Raw genomic sequence first — 22,166 nt, forward strand, 5'->3', positions numbered from 1 at the left:
AGGTTGATGTAGTTTCATTCACTGTCAACAGATGGCAGTGTTTCAGTGACAAACTGAGACAAATTATATATATAGGATAGATAGAGAGATGATATGCAACCTCCTCCATTATTGTTTCTGTTGCATTGCATTTAAGAATGATATTTTTAGGAATGCTGCCAGCTTTATTTCTTTGCATACATGCAAGTCAAATGCACAGATGCTAATAGACATGCTTTTTAGCCATCGTATGTCAAACGTGTTCAGGTTTGAAATACTGGGTAAAAATATGCAGTGGGTACCTGGACATAAATAAACATTTATGACAGCATGTACATTTTTCTGAGTGCCTAAGGATTGTGAGTATTATTGAGTGATGCGCACACTTATTTGTAATTTCTATTTTGCCAACAGTATTTCATAACTTCCGATAAGATGGTTCAGTCAAACAAAACGATTAAAGAAACAATAAATGTTTCTAGGTATCTAGAGAGATCCAGAAGGACTTCCGCACAAGGACTAACTTATAGAATTTTCAAGAAAGTCCCGGTATTTGAATATTTATAATAAAAGTTTCATTATTTTCAGGGGGTGCAGCCTCAGACTGGTATACTGGAAAATTGGTAATAGGAATAAAAAAAAGTCTGTAGGTGGCGTACTTTACACAATAATTGTTCAAATATAACTTAATATTTGTAAGTAAAATAATGGCTCTTTACATCAGCAAAATATTTGAAAAAAAAAAAAAAGTTTATAGAATGTGTATAGAAAAAAAAATGTGATTTAACAAATATTGTAAGCTTGCGAGCAGGGCCCTCCTACATTTTGACTGTCTGTAAATACCCTGTTTGTTGTATTACTGGCTCCTTCGTAAAGCGCAACGGAATATGCTGCGCTATATAAGAAACTGTTAATAAATAAAGATACTTTTTTGTTGTTGTTCATATACCAGTATAGTGTGACAGCAACAGGCTTTTTAATAGCGAATAAATTAAATGAAAATGAAGCTTGCTTTATTGCTTAAGCAGAATTAACAAAAGCAAAACTAGCACCATTTTATGTAATTGGTGAACAGAGGAGCAGGAGGGAGTCATAAAAGAAACACATATGGAAGAATATTTAAAAAATTACCCAACAATTTTACATAATCAAATTAAAGAGCAACGCGAAATGAATGCACCAAGCAAGCTGCTTATTACAGAATAATGCACAAAGGAAACGCTTAGTCAATGATTTTGATCTAAAGCCTATATAGGAAGCAACAGTCTGGATGGGAAGAGCAGTTGTCACTCGGGCCAAGTGACACGAACTAGCCACTATCTTCCTGACTTACCATCTTCCTTTTTCTTTCTGCAATCTGCTCGTCAGATTCCATTTCTACTTCATTGCTAATAGGAGTTTTTTCTTCTATATCATCAATATAATCTGGCTCCTGAAAGATGGAAATGACTGCTTTATAGAAGCTCTACTGCACTAATTACTCAAGGGATACTAAGACTACAATAGCTAGATAAGTTTTGCGAATGTCAATCAATGGAATACTTTGAACTTCTTTGTTGCCAAATGGATATCAAATAGCATTCCAGAGTTACATCAGTCAGGTGCCTGACCAGCAGTTAGGCTTGGAATGAAGTGTACATTTGTATAAGCCATGCTGGCTAGTATGGAAAGACATTACTTATATGGGAGAGTAATACTACTGCTGCCTATAACATGCATTTAATCTTTTGTAAAGAAAATTACAATTTGACGTGAGAAACATGTGACTGCTTAAAGTTTGTGTACAATTATTTATCTACCCAATTATTATTGTTTTCTTAAATTATAATGTCTCCACTTACAGTAGATCAGGATATGGTTCAGTAGGTTGACAGTAAGAAGGAAACCGGTGTTTTGTTCAAGCTAAGAGTCAACATGCACAAGGTCCACAAGAGTACAAAGTTGACACAAGCAAATGGTCAACACATGAAAATGTTTTTAATGCGACAATTTGTAAGATTTAGCACGTGGAATCACCATGCTTCGAGCAAGGTGCCTCGCTCCACTTCCACTGTGCTTGGCACTGGCTGCCGTTCCCAATCATGTTCACGTTGCTGGTACAGTACGGAAAAGTAACAAAAAAATAATAAATAAGTCAAGTATGCTGCATCAACCATTGTCAAGTCAACCTAATGCATGTCGACCATCACTGGTTTACCTAAACTTCAGGTACCTGTACATCTTTACTATCCTCAACGCTCTAGGGCTGTTTATTTTGACAATACCTGGGGGCAATTACATTTCTTATCACACCCGATTTTCCCATCTGGAATCCATTAAGGACGGTGAGAGGTGTGCTTTGTGGGGATTGGAGGTAATATTCCACTTAGATAGAGAAACCTTGTTATGTAAAAATTAATCTACATTCAGAAGACTATTTGCCATATTAATATTTAGATAAAAACAACTTAAAATGGTTGAAAACTTCAGGGGAAAAAATAAATAAATTAAGAAAGTGGCCCACGGTCAGATGCATCAACCTTAAAAAAAAGTGATAAAAATGTAGAGTAATAAACAACCAGCTCCTAACTGCGATATTACAGGCAGGGTTTGATAAATGACAGAGCTGATTGGCCGATTGCTTATCACTCGTCCACTACATTTTTTTGAAGCTTGATACATCTTTTACTTTGTCTGAGGTGTTCCTATTCTTGAAAAAACAATCAACCCAAAAAAAAAAAAAAAAAAAAGGTTCTCAAATAAGCAATTCTGGAAAAAAGAAAATAGAGAGCATCCGGCATTTACTGCACATTAAATTTATACGAAAAATTTTGGGGGAACTACCAACATTTTTAAGTTATTGCAAAACATAAATGTATATTCCATTAGATCCTAAATGACACAATTCCAACACATATTATGGTCTTTCATAAACGAGTGCATTCGGCTATATATGGAAATGGGATGCGGTCAATATGCTGGTGGTTGAAATACCGATGCCAGAATCCCAACCGCCGCAATACCGGCACTTTATCCCTCTATGGGTGTCCACGACACCCATAGAGGGAGAATAAAATAGTGTGCCGAGCGCATCGCCAGGCCCACTGCATGGATCCATGCATCCATGTAAAAAGAGTTTCAAACGTAACACTGCAAGGATTACATGACTATTACAAAATGAACCATTGCCTTGCTATATAGAAAAAAAAATACATTAAAATCATGAATAATCATCTAAATAAGCCACACGTGCAAAATAAATCTATAAAATAAGAATGACCACTAATTTTAGTTTTTACCATTGTTGCAGGTTTATCATTACTCGTGATATGGAAAAAGGAGTAAATTGGAAAACTTGGCAACATAATAATGCAACTGAATATTAAACATGTGTGTTCTTTACTTTTAAAATTGTGTGCGCTGTAGCAAAATTAAGTCACCTAAAAGTTGTAATGCATATATATTTAGTTAAGGAAATTGCCACTTAAAAACGCATGTAAATGCTGTAATATATTTGGCTATACCTCTCCATATACACACACACTAGATTACCTGGTTATTAGAAATGGACAGCCTAAGAGGGGACAGTTTCCGCTGTTTGTTATCTGGTGTTTTCAGTTTGTTGATTGCTCCATCTGGGTCTACTAGGAGGTTCTGATTTTGAGATTCTTTATCTTTACAAATCTCCTTTTCTTTCCTTCCTTTTCTTCTTCTAGTATCATAACCACTGTTCATATTTTCTGTTGGTTCAGAAGTACATCGAAGCACTGGGCATTCTGGATTATCTTTGAGGCACGCACAATCCACTTTGTATTTGCTGTAATGATAGTGAAAGACAGAAGACAGTTATGCTTCTATGAAAAACCAGCACCAGTCAATCAATTCAGAAAAGCAATGTTCTCTTGGCTCAGCTAGCCAGGTAAAGCATTATGTTGAAAAAACAAAAACTATGGTGCAGTGTTTTCCATTGAGCAGTACCTGGGGAATTAAGCCATTGGATTGAAGTGCCAGCACTATCTCATACTTCATAAGTGATTAATGGGACCACATATTGTTTATTTAAGTTATTTGGCATCAAACTTTTTTATTGGGGGGGGGGGGGGGGGGGGGGGGTTTGTAAAATTGATGGCGCATAGCCATTATTGGTGCTTTTTGAACTAGATTGCATCGTATCTAGTTTAAAATTCACGAGACGTGCTAAAGCACAATGCGTTTTGACGCAATATAGCTCAAAAGTACCTGCAGCACATACAATGTGAGGTGCACAGAAGCATGCGTCGCATTGGAAGCCCAAAAGGCTCAGTGTATTGTCACCATGTGTTTGTTAAACTGGTTACATTTATTTCATTGTCCCTGATGACGTAGATGAGCAGTCTATTATTAACTTCGACCTTCAGTCTCATAAGCTCTGCCCTGTTCTGTAGCTGCACTTTCTCCAACAGCCTGTTCTGTTTCCATGTAAGAGCAGCTGCAGAGCTCGTACACCAAACCTTCTAGTACTCTATTTTACTGCTGTCTGTCTGACACCTACTCCGACTCCTTCATATTTGGCAGATTTCAATATTACATGCATCCCATGTGGACTTGATCCTTAGCATCGTTAAATCCATCAAACATGATTTTATTAAAGTTCAAAAAGCATTTTAGATCATGAGTGGTAATTATCACATTGTATTGTGTGATGGCAGCATGGGGTAATTATGTAGGGGACAGATGTTGCATGGGTATTTATAAACACCATAATATATTACTTCGCCATTGTTTTCAGTGACAGATACTGTCCTGTATTTGAGAATGTTTTGAGAATATTTGAATTTAATCAAATGTGCAGAGTGACCAATTCAGTGAACAATTGTGTATATTATTTACTGGCAGTTGGGGAATAAAAAAAAAAAAAAAAAATCACTATATGGTTTCACTGTGACTTATTCTTCCAATGCTAAAAATCCTTATCCCTGCAGTATCAACATTCATTTACTCCCTTTCAATCCCCAACACGTACTAACCACATTATTACTGAATCTACTGTACATTTTACTGCTGCCTGCCATTTGTCTCTTTGGTCATTATTTTACAGACATTCTCCTGCGGTCATTTTGAGTTTCTTTTATGAAATAGATTGAGAAGGGATTTACGTTTATAGATGCACAAAACAGATCTGGAGAAGTGCTTAGCAAATGGTAAATGAGAAATGGAAAGTAATACCCCATTTACACTGCCGAAAAATCTGGTGCAGTGGCGGGTCAGACACGGAACAGCGGCGGTGTAAATGGGGTCAACCCCTGTCCATTTACACGGGTCCTCTACCCAGGTCTTTAGGACCAGTGTAGAGGCCAGGGTAAATGGTCCCAGCACGGGTTGGGAAATCCGAGCAGAACGGGGCAGTCAGGGGGGTTGACAGCACCAGTCAGCCACTAAACACAGCCAGCAGCTGTACGCTGTGTGTAGGGAGTGGGGCACATGTTCTTTGCTCCCATCCGCTCTGGAGAGCTGCCCCCCGCAGTGCCGACAGCCTGATTCTTGAACTGAATAAGTTCCAAAACTGATAGATTTTACAACTGTACCATTCTATTTCTAGGAATAAATAAACCCATTTAAACATAGGATGGAATTTGAAGGACCAGCACATAATAGCTCCTGTCTTGCCCAAGTATTTGGGAAACACTGAAACTTTGTTTACTGCCTTGGAACACTTATTGCTTGACTGATATTGGACATTAACCACATCTGTGTCCAGCATATTACAATTGGCGTATCGGTTTGAGGATGCTCAGCACCCTGAAGCAGAGTCAGCGTTGTACAGGTTTCAATGATTCCACACACCGAAGTGTATTATTTGTTATATTGAATGTTTGGAGCTGAAAGTTTGTTGGGACTTTTAATAAACAATGCTTATAATAATAAATACCTTATAAACTAACTTGCGGCAAAAATTAAGTCACATACCAGACATACCATGATTCATTAATGCAATGTTATATATGGCTTTTGGATGATTAATTGTAGGACAAAGACCGTCATATGACTATCTTTTACTCACCAATTTGCATAATCAAAATCAAAAGCAATCGTAATTTCTGCTCCTTTTGGAATGTTTGAAATTGAATAAATATAAAGATGAATAGTTCCCTCTTCAATAATATGTCGTACCTGCAATATAAGAAGGGAAAAGAATTCCAAAAATCAGAAAGGAGAAAAAAAAAAACACATAAAAGTGATGTGTCTGTACCCTGTACCCAACATACCCTGTTATTCACAATTCTAATTTCAGTTACAAATAGCAAAATGAAAATGGCATATATATCTGAGGCACTGTAACTAAATGAAACATTAAAACATACTGCAAAATCATACCTCAGCATTTGGAGTGCAAGATCGTCTGATGAACCTCGCCTCATTACCAAATGTTCTTGCATCGACACACATTTCTAATCCATGAAATTTTGAATAAAACAAAACAAAAGGGTACGGCCTAAAGAAACAAATATTAATAGATTAAAATGTATTGTTTTGAAATGTGATAAACCAATATGACTTCATAGAAGTACCAGTGATTTATACTATTTACTAAAAAGATGCATTTACTTTATTCCTTCAAGTGTGTGTACAGATCCTTACCATCTACATATTATTTATACATGCATACACACAAAAACATAAATTTTTGACATTCTCATGCCTGCATTTGTATGGCTTAGTACAGATAAGCAAATATTTAATAATTCCTTGCATTTCATATATATGTCGCAAGATGTATTTTAATTCTATGGCCAACTCTTAAATGAAACCATGGGAAAGCATAAATACCTCTTGAAGAAATATCCATTAGCCTCAAACTGCTCACGTAGCATGAATTTTCCTCTATATTCAATAATTAACGTTTCAGGAAGAAGATCTCTCGCAGCTTTTAATATTTTTTTGTTCTTCTGCAGATAGCTCTATTAAAAGAAAACCCAGTATAATACATGACTTTTCAATAAATCAATAGAATGAAAATATCTATTTATTTTGGTTTTTACGGTAAACCTTTTCAGCATTTTTTTCGCTATACCCTGCCATGCTTCCTAGGTAACACAACCAAATAAAAAGCATTAGGAGCAAATCAGAGGACGTCTACAGTCTTCCTATGGATTAAGAGATAAAAATTTAGCAGGTAAGAACCAAAATGTTATTTCCACTGTGAGTTCATGGGAGACACTTGAGAATGCTGTCCACTATGGGAGATAAAGACCCTAAACTGCAGAGAGCCTACGCACCCTATAGGAGAATTAATTCAAACGGTAGAGAGTGCACCAAGGCCCATTTAGCAGACCTGCATAATTGCTCCTCAAAAGGCTTTACACTGAGCTGCCCAGAAGTTCCTAACTGATCAAGCAAAAAGGGAAGAGCCAAATGAGGCACAAGGTGGTTAGTTAGGGTGTATACATGACATATCACCTCCCAAAACAAAGAACCAAACAATCTACCAATCATCTGTTTGGAAGCTGACTAATCAACTACCGAATAAAGCATAAAGAGGGAGTCCGGCCAGCAAAAGTCATTAAATCTATCCACGTAAAGGTGGAGACTATTCAATACAAAAATAGGTAACCCTCTCAATCCGAAAAGATTGAAGGACAATTTCCTGACCGATATAACTTGCAGAAGACATTGGTGGACCTATGTGATAAGCACTAAACTCAGCCCCAATGGGCCAAGAATACTTTAATAACCACCTATTCCAAAGGTTCAATAAGGGACAGTGTTGGAAAGCCTGTAAAGAAAAAACTAAATTTCAGTCTTCAACTGAAGGCACAAATGAGGTTAAAGAGGAAAATCTCCTTGCAGGAAAGTCGGACTACCAGCAAGGTTGCTATACATAACTGGAAATAAAATAAAAGAGCAGTAACCTGGCTTTCAGAGAAGACAAGCGAAGGCTTAAGTCAAATCCCAGTTGTATCAAAGGACAGGACCTTAGAAACCTGGTAAATATACAGCTTTAGTTTCTGGTAAGCACAACCGACCCTAAGTTAGGGATCAGACACATCCGGCTTCCTAGCATAAAGCACAGCATTGATAAGAATCAGAAAAACCCCTAGCCATCATAAGGGTAGACTATGACCCACCCACTGGAGAATCCTGCATGGCTTGCCAGCAAATTGTGCCACCCTGATCTTGACCAGTTGGCCCTTGAGAGGTCATTGTGCTTGACACGGGGCCCTGCAAAGTTGCAAGACGTTTATGGGGAAAGAAGATTTCCTGTCCATCCAGAGACTGTGAAAAGTTGGGTGAGGCGGCGGAGACCGTCTCGTGCGCCCCTGCAAGAAAGAAGCCGGCTCCATCTGTAAGCCCATGTCAATATTGCCATGTGTCGACCTTGGTGCTGTCTACACTATGAGCCATACCTGTCAATTTTATCCCTTTAAGTCTAATGACGCTCGTGATTCTAATGATAAGGACTTGAAGGAACCTCAGAGATTTGATTTAAGATCCTTAGAACATAACCGGATATAAATTTGGTGAGGGTCTTTTCCTTTTTTTTGTGGAGTAATAAACGTTGTTACACCTATTAAAATAGCACAGAATCAACTTTTGGTGTAACTTCTACTCATTATTTGCTAAAGGGAATATGGGGTTTGTAATTACATAGCTGTAAATAAATTAACATTCTAGATGATGGGTCACAAAGCAGGCATATTTTGATTAAACTTTAATATGAAAACCTCACAATTCTAATTCTGTAGATCCACAATAGACATAGTTTTTTTTTTTTTTACATAACGATAGTTTTCATTATTTTTGGATTTTATTATATTATTTGCATCCTAAAGTTTAGCAATACTGTAAGACTTACTTCTACTGGTGGCTTAAACATGAGATTGCTGGAACTGAAACTGGGCTTTCCAATTTGCTCGTTTTTTTCACTGTCATAACCGAGCCTTAGTGCTATCCTTTGTGCCTCTCTTTGAACACCTTCACTGTACTGGTTGTTACTTGCTTCTTCATAATGGTCCATCCAAGCTTTGATCTTATTCTCCCATCCATATGTGGTATTGTCAGAAGGATCAATTTCTGGAGCAGTACCCTAAAATGGATGTTAATATCCAAAAATAAATAAATTTCAGAGGTGCATAAATCAAGCAATGTGATCTAGTGATCCATGTTTATGGTTGTTTGTTACAAATCAACAGAAATTCACACATAAAATGTAGTGGAATTTTTTTTGAAAGAAATATAGTCAAGTTAATGAATGGCCTGTTACTATCACAAAATTTGTTACAAAAAAAAGTTGAGTTACTCTTGTATTAAATAAAATGTTAATAAAATTCACATAGAAAAAAAAAAAAACTACAAATGTGTAAAAGTTTCAACTATTGTAGGCCTGCATGTCTGAGCCAGACACAAGTAGCGCCACTTTTTCCGGTACTTATGTAATATCTGGGCTCCCGTTTTTCTTATGAGACCACGTCCGCTCGCCACGCTTCGGGCACGGTGGCTCGATGCGCTCGCCACTCTATATGAAATCAACTCCATGCGTAGTTGGATAGTAGGGGTATGAAAAAATAGGGTTCATTTAACATGGGAGCCCAGATAATACATAAGTACTCTTTTTCCTTTTCTGTTAATATATAGTGTTCCTTCTAGGAACGGGGGCAGCGTAAGAGGGTTGGACCGGGCCTGCCGACGTCACTGTTTTGGGCGGTCCCGAGCCGCCGGCGTCACTGAAGGGGGCGGATCCGCCCACCCGGAAGGCTGTACACTGCCGGGCATCGCTATGTACAGCGGCGCCGGGCTTCCCCAGTCACATCAGAGGGGACAGAGGCAGGCTGTTTTAGCTAAAACAGCCTAGCGGGAACACTAATATAATGTGCCAAGTTTATGACACGTACAATTAAGTATCCACGTATCAGTATTAACAAACAGCCAACAATATGTGGTTAAGATAAGAATATATAAGCAGATAACTACCTTAACTCTGGAAGATTTTCTAGATCCTTCTCTGAAGGCCTGCGAGAAAAAGAAAAACACGTTGTCAAGTTTCGGTTGATGACCTTACTTGTATAGGCAATCATCACACAAAACTTGTCTTAGAAGGTCATTAAGGTGAAAATAGAAATGCTACATAACGGGAAAATAAAAATAAAACGGGAAAATAAAAATAAAAAATAGATGACGACCATATAGTCTGGGGGATATTCTATCTCCCACTGCCATTCCTGACGTGGGAAATGGCGGCGGGGCCCTAGTCAATGCTGTCTTCCCCGACAGCACTGAACGGGGATCTAGGAAGAACTTGCCCAACTTCACAAGCAGTTGAGCCCATTCTTCAGCCACTTCTCAAGGCCCCCTTCTCAGCACACATCTCAGTCGAGCCGGCTGAGAATGGGACACGACTGTTGGGCCAGCCCGACAGACATGACCCTACAGTGACTACCCCCCATAGTCACAATTAAGCTAGGTGCATATTTTACATTCAGTGAAGTTACTGTAAATAAAGTACAAAAGTAAGACATAAAGAAGAATGTTCTAAAAAATGAAGGTGTAATTATAAGCTCAACAACTTTGTAACTAGCTTACTATATTTTAGGCAAGGTCTGCTGGCCAATATATTTTGAGCTTACATTACAATGTGCTTAAAATAGAAATAAAAATTAAATCTTTTCGATTTTGTCCAGTCAACACTAAGTGAATGTGATGACATTGTGTATTCTTAAACGTGTGTATTCTTAAACGAATGACAGCTGGCTCTGGCGTTATTAGTCACATATGGGGTTTTCTACCATAATAGGCAAACTATCAAGAAAGAAAACTGAAGTACAGAGATCCATCCATGTATTATAAAAAAAGATGCTCAGGAGGTTGTGATTAATTTTTAAAAACTAGTTACAATTAAAAACAATAAAATATTGGAATGCCTTACCTTTTTAGATTTTGCTGCATTTTGTTCCTTATCTCCACTTTTCTTCCTTTTCTTGTCATTCACCTTTGTTACTCTGGTGGCAGTGAGAGTAAGCGTTGTAGGAGTGTGCTGGAAAGCAGTATACAGCTCCATGGGAACTTCATCACAACTTTCAGTTGCACTGGTATCACCATCTTTACAAATCAGATAATAATAAAAAAAAAAAAGAATACATTCAAAATTAAACCATTTACTACATATAATGGTCATAAATAATTTGAGAATCGAATTGAAAATAAATGCTAAAAACCATATGGAAATCTCATTAAAGAGATAAACTCAGATCAGCATTGTTCAAGGGTTTTCTTGGTGTTTTGGTTTAGAGATTAAGGGGGGTATTCAATCTTCGGGTCACGGCAGACGAGCTTGAATTGTAGCTCAGAATTGTAAAAACACTGTCACCACATACAGTGCCTCAGTGTAGCAGAACTCAATTCAACCACTACTAAGTGAGTACCATTAATTGACCACTATCTGTGATACTGGGGAGGGACGACAAAACGGTACACCTTAAGCAAGAAAAAACGGCAACCTGCTGCTTAACTAAATAAGCCAAAACATTTCTACATATTGCCTTTTAAGAAGTACATGAGCAATTAGATTCCCCACTGAACAGTTGCAAGACATCTTCTCACTGCAACTTTCAGCACAGTACAGTTTCAATGGAATTCCTCTCCATAATCTTAAACCGTGTACACATGGCAGCGATAGGGGCTGATATTGCTGGGAATATGGTCGCTGGCGACCATATTGCCAGCGATGGGAGTGTGCCCCGGCGATTGGCGCGCTCCCGTTTTCAGCCCCGTTCTAAATCGCTGGTCGCAGGAGCTTTCTCCTGCAACCAGCTGATTACCTCTCTCCGGCAGAGATTCCATCAGTGACCATCTCTGGTCGCTGATGAAAAGGAAACACTGAGCAATATATATCTCCCCTTTAGTGTTTTTTTTATGGTTAAAGTAGTACAGAATTTGTGTTTTATTGTATAATACTAGGATAACATTATTGAAGTTTTTACAAAACATAAAACCTTTATTCATGTAAAGTATTCAACATTAATGTTAAATTGTTACCATCAATATGTTGACAGATAAAATAAAAAAACATGTAGTACTGTAATACTAAAGTCAAACATGTTTTTACAATAAAAAAAATATAATATAATTGTGCTTCAACCAGTTTTTACATATTAATTTATGATAAGATGCTATGTACATAAATTTACATTCTGAAAAACTAAGTTTACCAAAACCTTTAGGTTGTGTTTAATAAGCATTTCACCTTTAGAAATACATTGCGGCTACCATAAGCATATAACAGTCAATAGATTAAATTGTTTAATAGGATTCCACTGGCTGCAACATTTGTGCTTGCAGCTAGTCTTTTTGCTTCGCTAGCAACACTTTAAATAGGGTTAGTCATTTTGTGTACTTAAACCCAGCAGTTCTAGGTGTGATCAGCCCGATAAATTAATTAAAAAAAAGGGTGCCCGAGCAATTGCATACCACTTGTCTAAAGTGGCAATGGGACTTGCAATTACAGGTGCCCATTAAACAATGGATTGGTTCCCAAAGAACATGGTTAGACAAATATATAATTTTATTAACCTCAAACTATACAGAATTAGACTAATCACAATGAAAAAAAATACAAATGCATGTTACACAATAAAGAAAAAAAACTATCCGTAAATTAGGTATAATGCAATTCTGAATAGCTAGAAGCTCAATATCAGGTTTAAAGTAAAGCAGAAATCATGCCCGAACTCAGTAATTTGAGGTAGCTAAAGTAATTAAAAATATACACTTTCCAACAAAAGTTTTTAACTTTATACATTGTTTTGGCCGAATTGCATCAATAATTAGTTTTAAGAAAGTCCTAAAATTTAGGTATATAGATATATATCTATATATCCTCTCAAATTATGGGAGTGTCAGATTAAATAGCTAGAGGGTGAAAAATTCATGGTATGCATACCTGATCCTTACTGCAAAAAAATCCACATAAAGATGCAAAGACCTGAATTCTTGGTAAGCGTTCATTGGGACACCTCCCCATTTGCAGAGAGCATTATAATGTGCAAAATATCTGCTAAAAATGCCAGTGTCATTCACAGCTACTTTTAATTTTGCTCAGTGTTTAAAAAAACTTCAAAATAACAATTCAGATCATTTGCAGGCAATAACTAAATGGATTTATATTCCTCGACTTCGAACCTGGCATTTTTAGCGGACATCTCTCAGCAACGTTGGCACTCATATGGTTAACGATATAAGGGGGGTATTCAATCCCAGAGTTATCTTTTGCCAGATTAAAAAAACAGCAATTTTCTACCTTTTTTAGGTCTATTCAATCCCAGTATTGATTTTTAGCCTGGGCAAAAACCCAGCATCTCCGAAAACCATGTGGATCGTCGAAATTACCACAAATTTTTTGGCTGGAATTGAATACCCCCAAAAATGCTAATTTCTTGTAACGGATACTAATTATTGCATGTAACATAACTAAAACAATGAGTTTCATTTATAGCTCGATGGAATAGAAAGCAATTATTTACACAATGATAAGCCCAATGGCTTTCCTGGCCACAGCCGATATAGTGAATGATAATGGCCGCGGGTGGGCATTTTCAGAGTGTAGACACTGAACGATACTGGTAAATGATACTGCATTACCAGGATACACTTACCATGTGGACCATTGGCTATATAGCAAAATTAACCTGCATGTTGAGCAAATGGGTAGGGTCATTAACTATGCGAGCGCATCGTTCATGATGTAACTCATGAACATTCTGGCATCAAGCACCAAACCATTTGATTCAGTAGTTTCATTATTCAAAACTGTATGTTAGGTTGAGACACTATTATTCCTATGCATTCAATGTGCAACTAGCAAAAAAAATAAAGTTGTTTTATTCAGGTGTATTTTTTATTAAGAAAACCAATGTGTCATAATAAAGATAATGATAAAAAATGTTGAAAAATCTCATCTAGATTTATATTATTTAACCACTATGGATGTTGGAATATAAATCGACCTTAAAAATAACAAAATGGATTCAGCACAGATAGAAAAGCCTTCAATGGTGAACAGGTTAACCACATCAACTCTTGCTTTAAATTAAGTGGTTTTAGAAAAAAAAAAAAAAGCACAACTGATTAAAAAGCGGACCAGTCTTATATATCACTTAAGCATAAAAAAAATCCCACCAATTCTACATGCAAGACAGAAGAGGCAAACAGAATGAATAGAAGGACCACTGCTGATAGTTTACACCTTGGAAAAGAACTACAAAAGGAACCTTGAGAAATTTAGAAGGAAAGCAAACTCAGAAGTGCGAGTAATATAAGGAGTGAAGGGAGGGAAGGTGGTCACACGTGAAATGGTACCTACCAGATAAAAGGCTTCCGTTGTTGCCTCTGCCATTGTAGCAGGTTTGAAGATCATCTGCATTAGAGTCACAAAAGTTATAGCCCAAAAGGTATGTGGCACTCCATAAATAACATTATCAGTGCACTAACACTCTTTGCCTCTGAGCATGACCAGACTGATCTGTTCACCTAATGGCAAAGAAAGTATTGCCTCCTTAATAGGCTTCACTATTGTCCCAACTATGAAGATGATCTATGTAGCGGCATCTAAAATATCAATGCTTTATAATTAAAAAGTAATATAAACAAATTTGTGGCTAATAACTTTACTTCCAATGACTGGGTTATGATTATAGGACAATTTCCCGTATTGGGCAGTGTTTTTGATACAAAGTTATGCACACACACTGACTGCTTTACATTTGATGGGGGGAAAAAATAAAAAGAAATCATAACTTCAGATTTAATCAATTGTTTCACCTTGGAGTATACAAAATACGTGTGTGTGTATCTATCTATTTCTACCTATCTAGCAGCTTCTTAAAGATAATAGCCAGAAATATGTATACCTTGTACGGTTTTAATGTGTTCTATATGTACGACGCTGCGTACCGCATTATAAATAAAAATCTAATAATAAGAATAATAATAATAAAAGTGATTGGTTGCTATTGGCAATCTCTCAGTCTCTATAAAACTGTACATTAGTAAATATACCCATAAATGTCAGAATGTCTATTTCTGGGTGTTTTAGTGGTCAAGATTATGGAAATAAGTAACAAAATTGTAATGCAGCGTACACATGGGACGATTGTAGCCCTATTTCTAAGCGACCTGATTAGGCCCGGATAGCTCTTTGAATAGGCACCCCAGCAATGGGTTAGTAACAGTTTATTTTCAGGGAACACTGGCCGTACCAGTGATCCCCCTAAGCAGTATCGCTCAGCACGTAGGCTCCCTCGCACCATGTGTATGGGGCTTTGCTATTAAAAGCAACAAAAATAGGTAATATTTCAAGCCAAAAAAATCTTTTGTTTTTTTTCACCCTATAATATAGTTTAGGATATGGATGTGTCTACAGCTAATCAAATTATGTCTCCAGTTTCCCCAACTACCATGATCTATGTAGATTTCTGGTTCCTGTCTCATACACAGTAGAACGGTCATATGTGAGAGGAAGCCTAGGTTTATTACAAAGTACAGCGAAATACAGTGATAAATCACTAAAATGTTCCAAAACAAGGACAATTTTGAAAGTCTGTTTGACACATCCCTTAATAAAGGATTTATGTAAAGAGGTTATGGTTAACCTGAATGTTAAATCCAAAGTAAAAATGATGTCACAATTTAAAAACAAGTTTGAAACCAGTGTCTAGGAAAAACATCTGTATGCTGCTACAGTTTAAATTCAAGAACTAGCTAGTTTACACCTAAAGTAAACAGTGAGGTGTGCACAATTATACATTGAAGGTGTTACAGCAAGCCAAAGGGGACATAAATATATAGCAAGAGTGGGGCAGGGAAGATACATTTCTTAATATTCAATGCATATTGGACATTTTCTCATTAATCAGAAGCCAATCATCTAATTTAGGGATTTGATGGCTATGGAAGACTGACACTAGGACATGTGACAGTGCAAAAATGCAGTCCAAACTTGTTTCACCTACCTGACAAATGTTCTCTTTTTCTTTGCTGCAGCAATACTGCTCGCTCTCTGTCCAGAACCCTGTCAGATAAGAACAAGTTTAGTTACACAACAATGAAAATGTGAAATGTCATAAAGCAACCGGTAGAAGGCTGTGAAAATAAAATATATACATAAAGAACCAAATTTTATGAACGGCATTGTGGGAGGTTTGCAGATTTCAGTGCTAAAAAATTAATAATAGTATTTTCGGTACTTGTTTCCTAGCACGGCGCCCGTCGGGTTGATCGCATGCCTTAAGTTTAAGGTACTTAAGTAGTAAATCGACGCGATGGACCCGATTTTATGTCAATCACCAGTGTATTTGCCGGTGAAAGACAAAATCGCGTTGATCGGGTCCATCGCGGTGCGATGCGACCAACTCGATTTTCCCATAGAGAATAATGTTAAATTACAAAATCGCGTTGATCGGGTCCATCTACCTGTGAAGTTATGCACGTCCGCTTGCCACGCTTCGCGCTCGCCACACTATATAAAATCAGCTCCACGCCGACGTGGATAGTGGGGGTATGAAAATGTCGGAGGACGCGTACAGCCGCCCCTCGCGAGCTCGCTGCGCTTCGGGTTGGCGTCAATTGTGGGGTGGCGTGAACAATGGGGGGCCATTTCAACCATCAGGGGGAATTTGCTATTAAAATGGGGGGTTTTGGGGCTTTTTACATTGAAATCAATGTAAAATCGGGTCTCAGGGACCATTTTAAATTGATTCCAATGTAAAAATCGGGTCGATCACATCGCATGCGATTTGGTAGGCATGCGTTGGACGCAATTTTTCCGACCGGATCAATACAATCAAAATCGTGGGCGCCGTGCTAGGAAACAAGTACCGTATTTTCTAAAAAGATTTACGGTTCAGTTGGAAATGACAAAGGGTGTAAGAGTGCTCAAACATACAGTTGGGTGAAAAATATCAGAATGTTCTAGTAAATTCAACACATACTGTAAAAGCAAAATGAGCTGCTTACCGAGGCTGACAGCGCTCGCATAAATAGATGTCTGGAATATTTTGTCTGTCGATACCCATACAATCTATATGTTGCCATACACTAGAAGAAAAAAAGAAAATACAGAAACAGTTACGTGGGCTGGACTGGTACAATTGTGCAGAGGCCAGCTATTAAACATGATTCAAGGCCAGACCTTTTGGGTTTAGGTCTTCATAATAGAAACCATATATGTTACATTAAATTAAAAGTCATAAAATACATACAATATGACAGGCATCAGATATTTCCCATATGTACTGCAACTTCATCTCATACCTGCATTTATCACAACAGATCATGTACCCATCATCATGGGTAAAGCCACAGATGCATCGAGTGACATCTGTTCCATAGCTTCCATCTTCAGAGGTGCTGATGGTTGTAGCACTAGAAGTCTCATCAAAATGAGGAGTGGTAAATATGTTCACTTCATTCTTAATGAGAACAGGAGGCGGAGATGCCGGAGGCGTTGGTGGGGGTCGAGCACCATAGTTGTGATCCTGTTTCCATACACAAAAATAATAATATTGCAAAACAATTAAAATACAAATGAAACAAAATGGCAAAAACCGAATTACTGCATAATGCGAGGGGATGCGGGTGCTCTTCAAGCGGTGTCCATGTCGACACCATGAAAAAACCCACGTTGACCTAATGGTTGTCGACCTTTTTGCTGTAGACCCCTTGTCCCACTTCCGCCCCAACATTGAATACACCCCTAAACCTGGCATGCCTGGATTTTTCTTTCTTTTTTAAATTAACATTGACCCCCAATATCCCTTTAATTTAGTTGGGAGATTAAATGCAATAAACACTTAATTCAGTAGATATAGATATATCTCCCTCAGTTCATTACATAGATAAAATACTTTAAAACTCAATTGAAAACCTCAAACCTGTAAAACTATAAACAAATGTAATATCAATAGCCTCAACTTACCGCATAAGGCAAGCCAATATAACTGTGCGAGTGATGAGAACTGCTGGTATACAGCTGGTGTGGATAACTGTTTGACTTTTCAACTACAACAGGGCTTGCTTCTACGGATTCTGGTCTGTATGAAAAGAGGAATTGCAGTTTATGCATATAAATACTACATAAGGATGCAAAGAATAGTTTTTCAGAGGAAATGCCATATAAAACTCACAAGGCAAAGAGTTTACAGTAATGCTCTGGGGCAGCACTGAGATCTTGGGTTCAATTTTCCCTTCGACCTCCCCCCAGTGCACTTGTGCAGTTAGTATGCTCCCAGAGTATGTGTGGGTTTCCTCCACATATTTGTTTCTCTCACAAACTAAAAAGATATACGGTGGGTTAAATTGGCTTTTGACAAACATGAACTCTAGTGCATATGGTAAGGTAACATATGGTAAGGAAAATGCACCATGAGCTGCCGTACAATGGCAGGGACTGATGTTAAAGGTCAAATATTCTCTGTAAAATATATATGTGCTATATAAGGAATATAATAAATTAGGATTAAACTAGTTACCAGCCCGGTAAAATAATGGAACAATGGGCTAGCACTTGTTTTTTTTGCTTGCCCCAATGAAGCAACACTTCAATTACTCCATTGGGAACTATCTTGTGGCAGGCATGCTGTAGGCTTGTATTCTAAAGGATATGCCAATATAACGTAAATGGTTAACCTAGTCCAAGTTTCCAAAATTTTAATTTAGCTCTATGTATACAATTATACCCTAGTTTATAATGTGTGTGTGTTCCTGTTACATCCTTTAACAGACCTGTATGGTGAAATACAAGAGTTTATGTAGGTTTTTTTCTCTCTAGCATTTCACCAAAGCCCTGGCACTTAAAAGGATTACGGGTGAAAATGTATACAGGGGTTAAAAAAAAAAAAAAAAAAAAAAGCAGTGACCCCATGATCAAAAGATGTGACATTATCCTGCCTTCCTGCAGGACCTCCAAAGTTGGAATAAACTGAAGAGGTGAACAGACAAACAGTATCCCTAATGGTGTGTACACACGGTCAGATGTGCCTTAAGATACTATCCACGATCCGATCAGATCGTATCGTGGATAGTATCTTAAGGCACATCCGATTTGCATACAAGTCTGACTATATAGTGCAGATCTGCACTATATAGTCATGGCAGACAAGACTTTCTGCCTTGCGATACGTGAACGTGCATCGGATCAGGATCGCAAGGGTTAAAACCCTTGCGATCTGCATCCGATTCCAATCCGATGTCGACTATATCGTCAACATCGGAAGGCAAAAAGTATCGTGTGTACACACCATAAGATGCTCAGCAGCAATAGCTGGTATTGACTATATAAGTCAGGATTTTACTGCATGTATAAACAGAGGATGTCATTAAATAACAGTGGGAGCACCCTTCATTAATGATATAGTGGGGTATTCCATCTGTGCCGATATTTCCTGACAGGCGGAAATATCAACACTCACTGTTCACGAGAGCACTGAAGGGTGTCAGTTCAGACTTTTTATTTTAAATCGGATCGGTTTTGATGGAAATGGCTGTGGATTGTCAAATTCACAGCTGTTTCCGACAATTTGCAGACTTTGACTATCAATACATTGAATACCAGCTGTCGAATCAGAAGAAAAATGGCCAGGATGTCAACGGTCCATCAGTCAGAATCCCGGATTGAATAGCCCCCCCATTGTGTGTTGTGTACACATTAGAAGATTTTCATGAAAATATTGTTAATCTTTATCGTTTGCATAAAAAAAAAAAAAAAGGGTACTTGTTTCCTAGCACGGCACCCGTCGTGGTACATCGCATGCCTTAAGTTAAGGTACTTAAGGCATGCGATGGACCCGATTTTCTGACTTTAACTGGTTCATTTGCCGGTAAAAGTGAAAATCGCGTCCCCTAATAAGATTAACGCGATTTCCCCATAAGGAACAATGTAAAAGTGAAAATCAGGTTGATCGCGTCCGTCGCGGGCCATTATAATGGCCCGCGATGCAATCAACCCGATTTTACATAGGTGACAATGTGAAATGGGCCAATGTGGCCCATTTCACATTGAATATGTGTAAAAAATGTGGTTAATGCCCCCCCCCCCCCCCGCTAAGGACGCCAACCCGAAGCGTGGCGAGCGCAGCGAGCCCGCGCGGGGTGGCGGTACGCGTCCTCTGACCTTTTCATACCCCTACTATCCACGTCGGTGTGGAGTTGAGAACAGAAAGTGGCGAGCACAGCGAGCTCCGCGAGGGGACGCGGATACCTGTGAAGCCCGCGAGACCTGTGAAGGTATCCGCGTGCGCTGGCCACGCTTCGAGCTCGGTGGCTCGCTGCGCTGGCCACACTTTCTATTCTCAACTCCACGCCGACGTGGATAGTAGGGGTATGAAAAGGTCGGAGGACGCGTACCGCTGCCCCTCATGGGCTCGCTGCGCTCGCCACGCTTCGGGTTGGCGTCTATAGCGGGGTGGTGTTACAATTGGGTGCCATTTCAAACATCAGGGGGGTTTTCTATACAAATGGGGTGTTTTGGGGCATTTCACATTAAAATCAATGCAAAATCGCGTCGATCGCATGGCATGCGATGGACGGAATTTTTTCCGACACGATGCTCACAATCAAAATCTGTGGCGCCGTGCTAGGAAACAAGTACCAAAAAAAATTGTGTATCCAGTTTTAAATATGCGAGCGAGCGAAACAGGTAAAGCCTCCTTTCCCTTTCAATTCATGGAAAAAAGGAAAGATATATACCAACTTGCCATTGGTATACAATAGGGGAGGGGGTGAAGCTCCGAGCTGGCAAACTGAAATGTGGCATTTTAGATTAAAACGACCCTTATGTATCCATGTACCAAATCTCGCCATGCATGTGCTCATTGCAGGCATCATCATAGATTGGAGTTTGTTTACCAGCTGCTGAATTGTGTGTAAACTGAATATAAAGGATCTGCTGTGGCCCATGAAATATTTGCACCATTTGAACTTCTGAAAATATATTTAAGCTTTATGTACTCTTGTACCTACAATGTATATCCATTTTTAAGATGTCCTGAGCTAGTCCAGCATCTCCAATTATACCCCTGCTTGATAACCAAACAGCTCTAAATTAAAGTGGTCTGGAGGAACTAAGCAGTCAGCAGCCATGGAGTTGTGCTGTAGCAGCATAACTGTATACCTAGACATAAAGGAGGACATTTACTAACATGTGTAATCTACTTCACATGTAATGTTGCTATGGAAAACAAATGTGAATTAGAATACCAAAGTGTTCAGTTTGCAGTAAAATAATCTGGTGGTGACATGAATTTACTGATGGCAAGAAGAAACTCAACTACAAACTGTGGTCAGAGAAGCTAAAGGGGTCAATGGATATTTGGAAAAGAACAATTGACAAATATATAGAAAAGTCAGAGCAAGACAAGGTATAGAAAAAAATTCCAGACACAAAAATCCAATAAAAGGACATATTTTGAGAGGCGTACTTAATAATGGCACAGCCAGCAGCCACTAGAGCTGTAACTCTAGTGAGGCAGATCCAGCTGCTGGAGCCATTATTTCAGCTTGCACCCCCTCAGGGGATGCAAACTGAAGTCTGCGAAAAGTCACCCGTTTGAGGACTTTTTGTGGCGCAACAATTAGCTTGGTCAGGTGAACCACTTTAGATATTGCTAGCAAAGGATCTGATGTAAAATAATTGAAGTTTTGTTGAATAAAAAAAAAGGACCACTGCCAGTTTTATTTTCACATCTGACGGCAACAATGCCACTGAAAGGGTTAAGCGTCGCAGCAGTGCATGGCCATAAATTCCACCCTGGACCTTCCCCACAGCAGGTGCGCATGTGATCCTGGTCCCTGCCCGCAGGAGGGGTGCCCGAGTCGGAGGTCGGACTGGCAGCAGGTCCAACCTTTGATTCCAACCACACATCAGATATCATAGATGCAATTTTGGCCGAATTCACCTGATTTGCCCGCCCGATCTGTTGGGATCAAGTGAATTAGGGCCAAAACCGCATAGTGTAAAGGTGCTATACACTGCTGCGAGACTGTACGAACATCAGATACCCTGTAAGACCTCGGGACCTTCCCACATGCGATCAGTCACAATTTGTTGTGATGGATCGCATGTGTCACTGCTTCCCGCCCATCTCGCCGCCAGGAGGGAGGTCCCAGTATGGGTGGTCGGACGGGCAGCAGTTCCGACCACCTGTTCGAGTTCGATGCACATGGGACCGCTCATCGAACCCGAC

At 38.7% G+C, this 22,166-nt stretch overlaps 1 protein-coding gene across 6 annotated transcripts in view; it reads right to left on the bottom strand.

The window, feature by feature from the left end:
- Positions 1 to 22,166, bottom strand: part of KMT2E (lysine methyltransferase 2E (inactive)) — a 73,941-nt gene that overhangs the window by 34,714 nt on the left and 17,061 nt on the right. For 3 of the 6 annotated variants that reach the window (XM_083183011.1, XM_083183012.1, XM_083183010.1), the window contains exons 3-15: positions 17,903 to 18,017; positions 17,239 to 17,462; positions 16,942 to 17,022; positions 15,939 to 15,997; positions 14,291 to 14,344; positions 10,859 to 11,031; positions 9,907 to 9,945; positions 8,792 to 9,022; positions 6,766 to 6,896; positions 6,313 to 6,430; positions 5,999 to 6,108; positions 3,511 to 3,775; positions 1,313 to 1,411 (exon numbers count right to left, since the gene is read on the bottom strand). In XM_083183011.1, coding sequence (XP_083039137.1) covers positions 1,313 to 1,411; positions 3,511 to 3,775; positions 5,999 to 6,108; positions 6,313 to 6,430; positions 6,766 to 6,896; positions 8,792 to 9,022; positions 9,907 to 9,945; positions 10,859 to 11,031; positions 14,291 to 14,344; positions 15,939 to 15,997; positions 16,942 to 17,022; positions 17,239 to 17,462; positions 17,903 to 18,017 — 1,699 coding nt within the window. The remainder of the gene's footprint in view (positions 1 to 1,312; positions 1,412 to 3,510; positions 3,776 to 5,998; positions 6,109 to 6,312; positions 6,431 to 6,765; positions 6,897 to 8,791; positions 9,023 to 9,906; positions 9,946 to 10,858; positions 11,032 to 14,290; positions 14,345 to 15,938; positions 15,998 to 16,941; positions 17,023 to 17,238; positions 17,463 to 17,902; positions 18,018 to 22,166) is intronic. The other 3 variants (XM_083183015.1, XM_083183013.1, XM_083183014.1) reach the window with 2 other exon arrangements.

The sequence above is a fragment of the Crinia signifera genome, chromosome 4, assembly GCF_055691185.1.
Source record: "Crinia signifera chromosome 4, ASM5569118v1, whole genome shotgun sequence".
Taxonomy (NCBI): domain Eukaryota; kingdom Metazoa; phylum Chordata; class Amphibia; order Anura; family Myobatrachidae; genus Crinia; species Crinia signifera.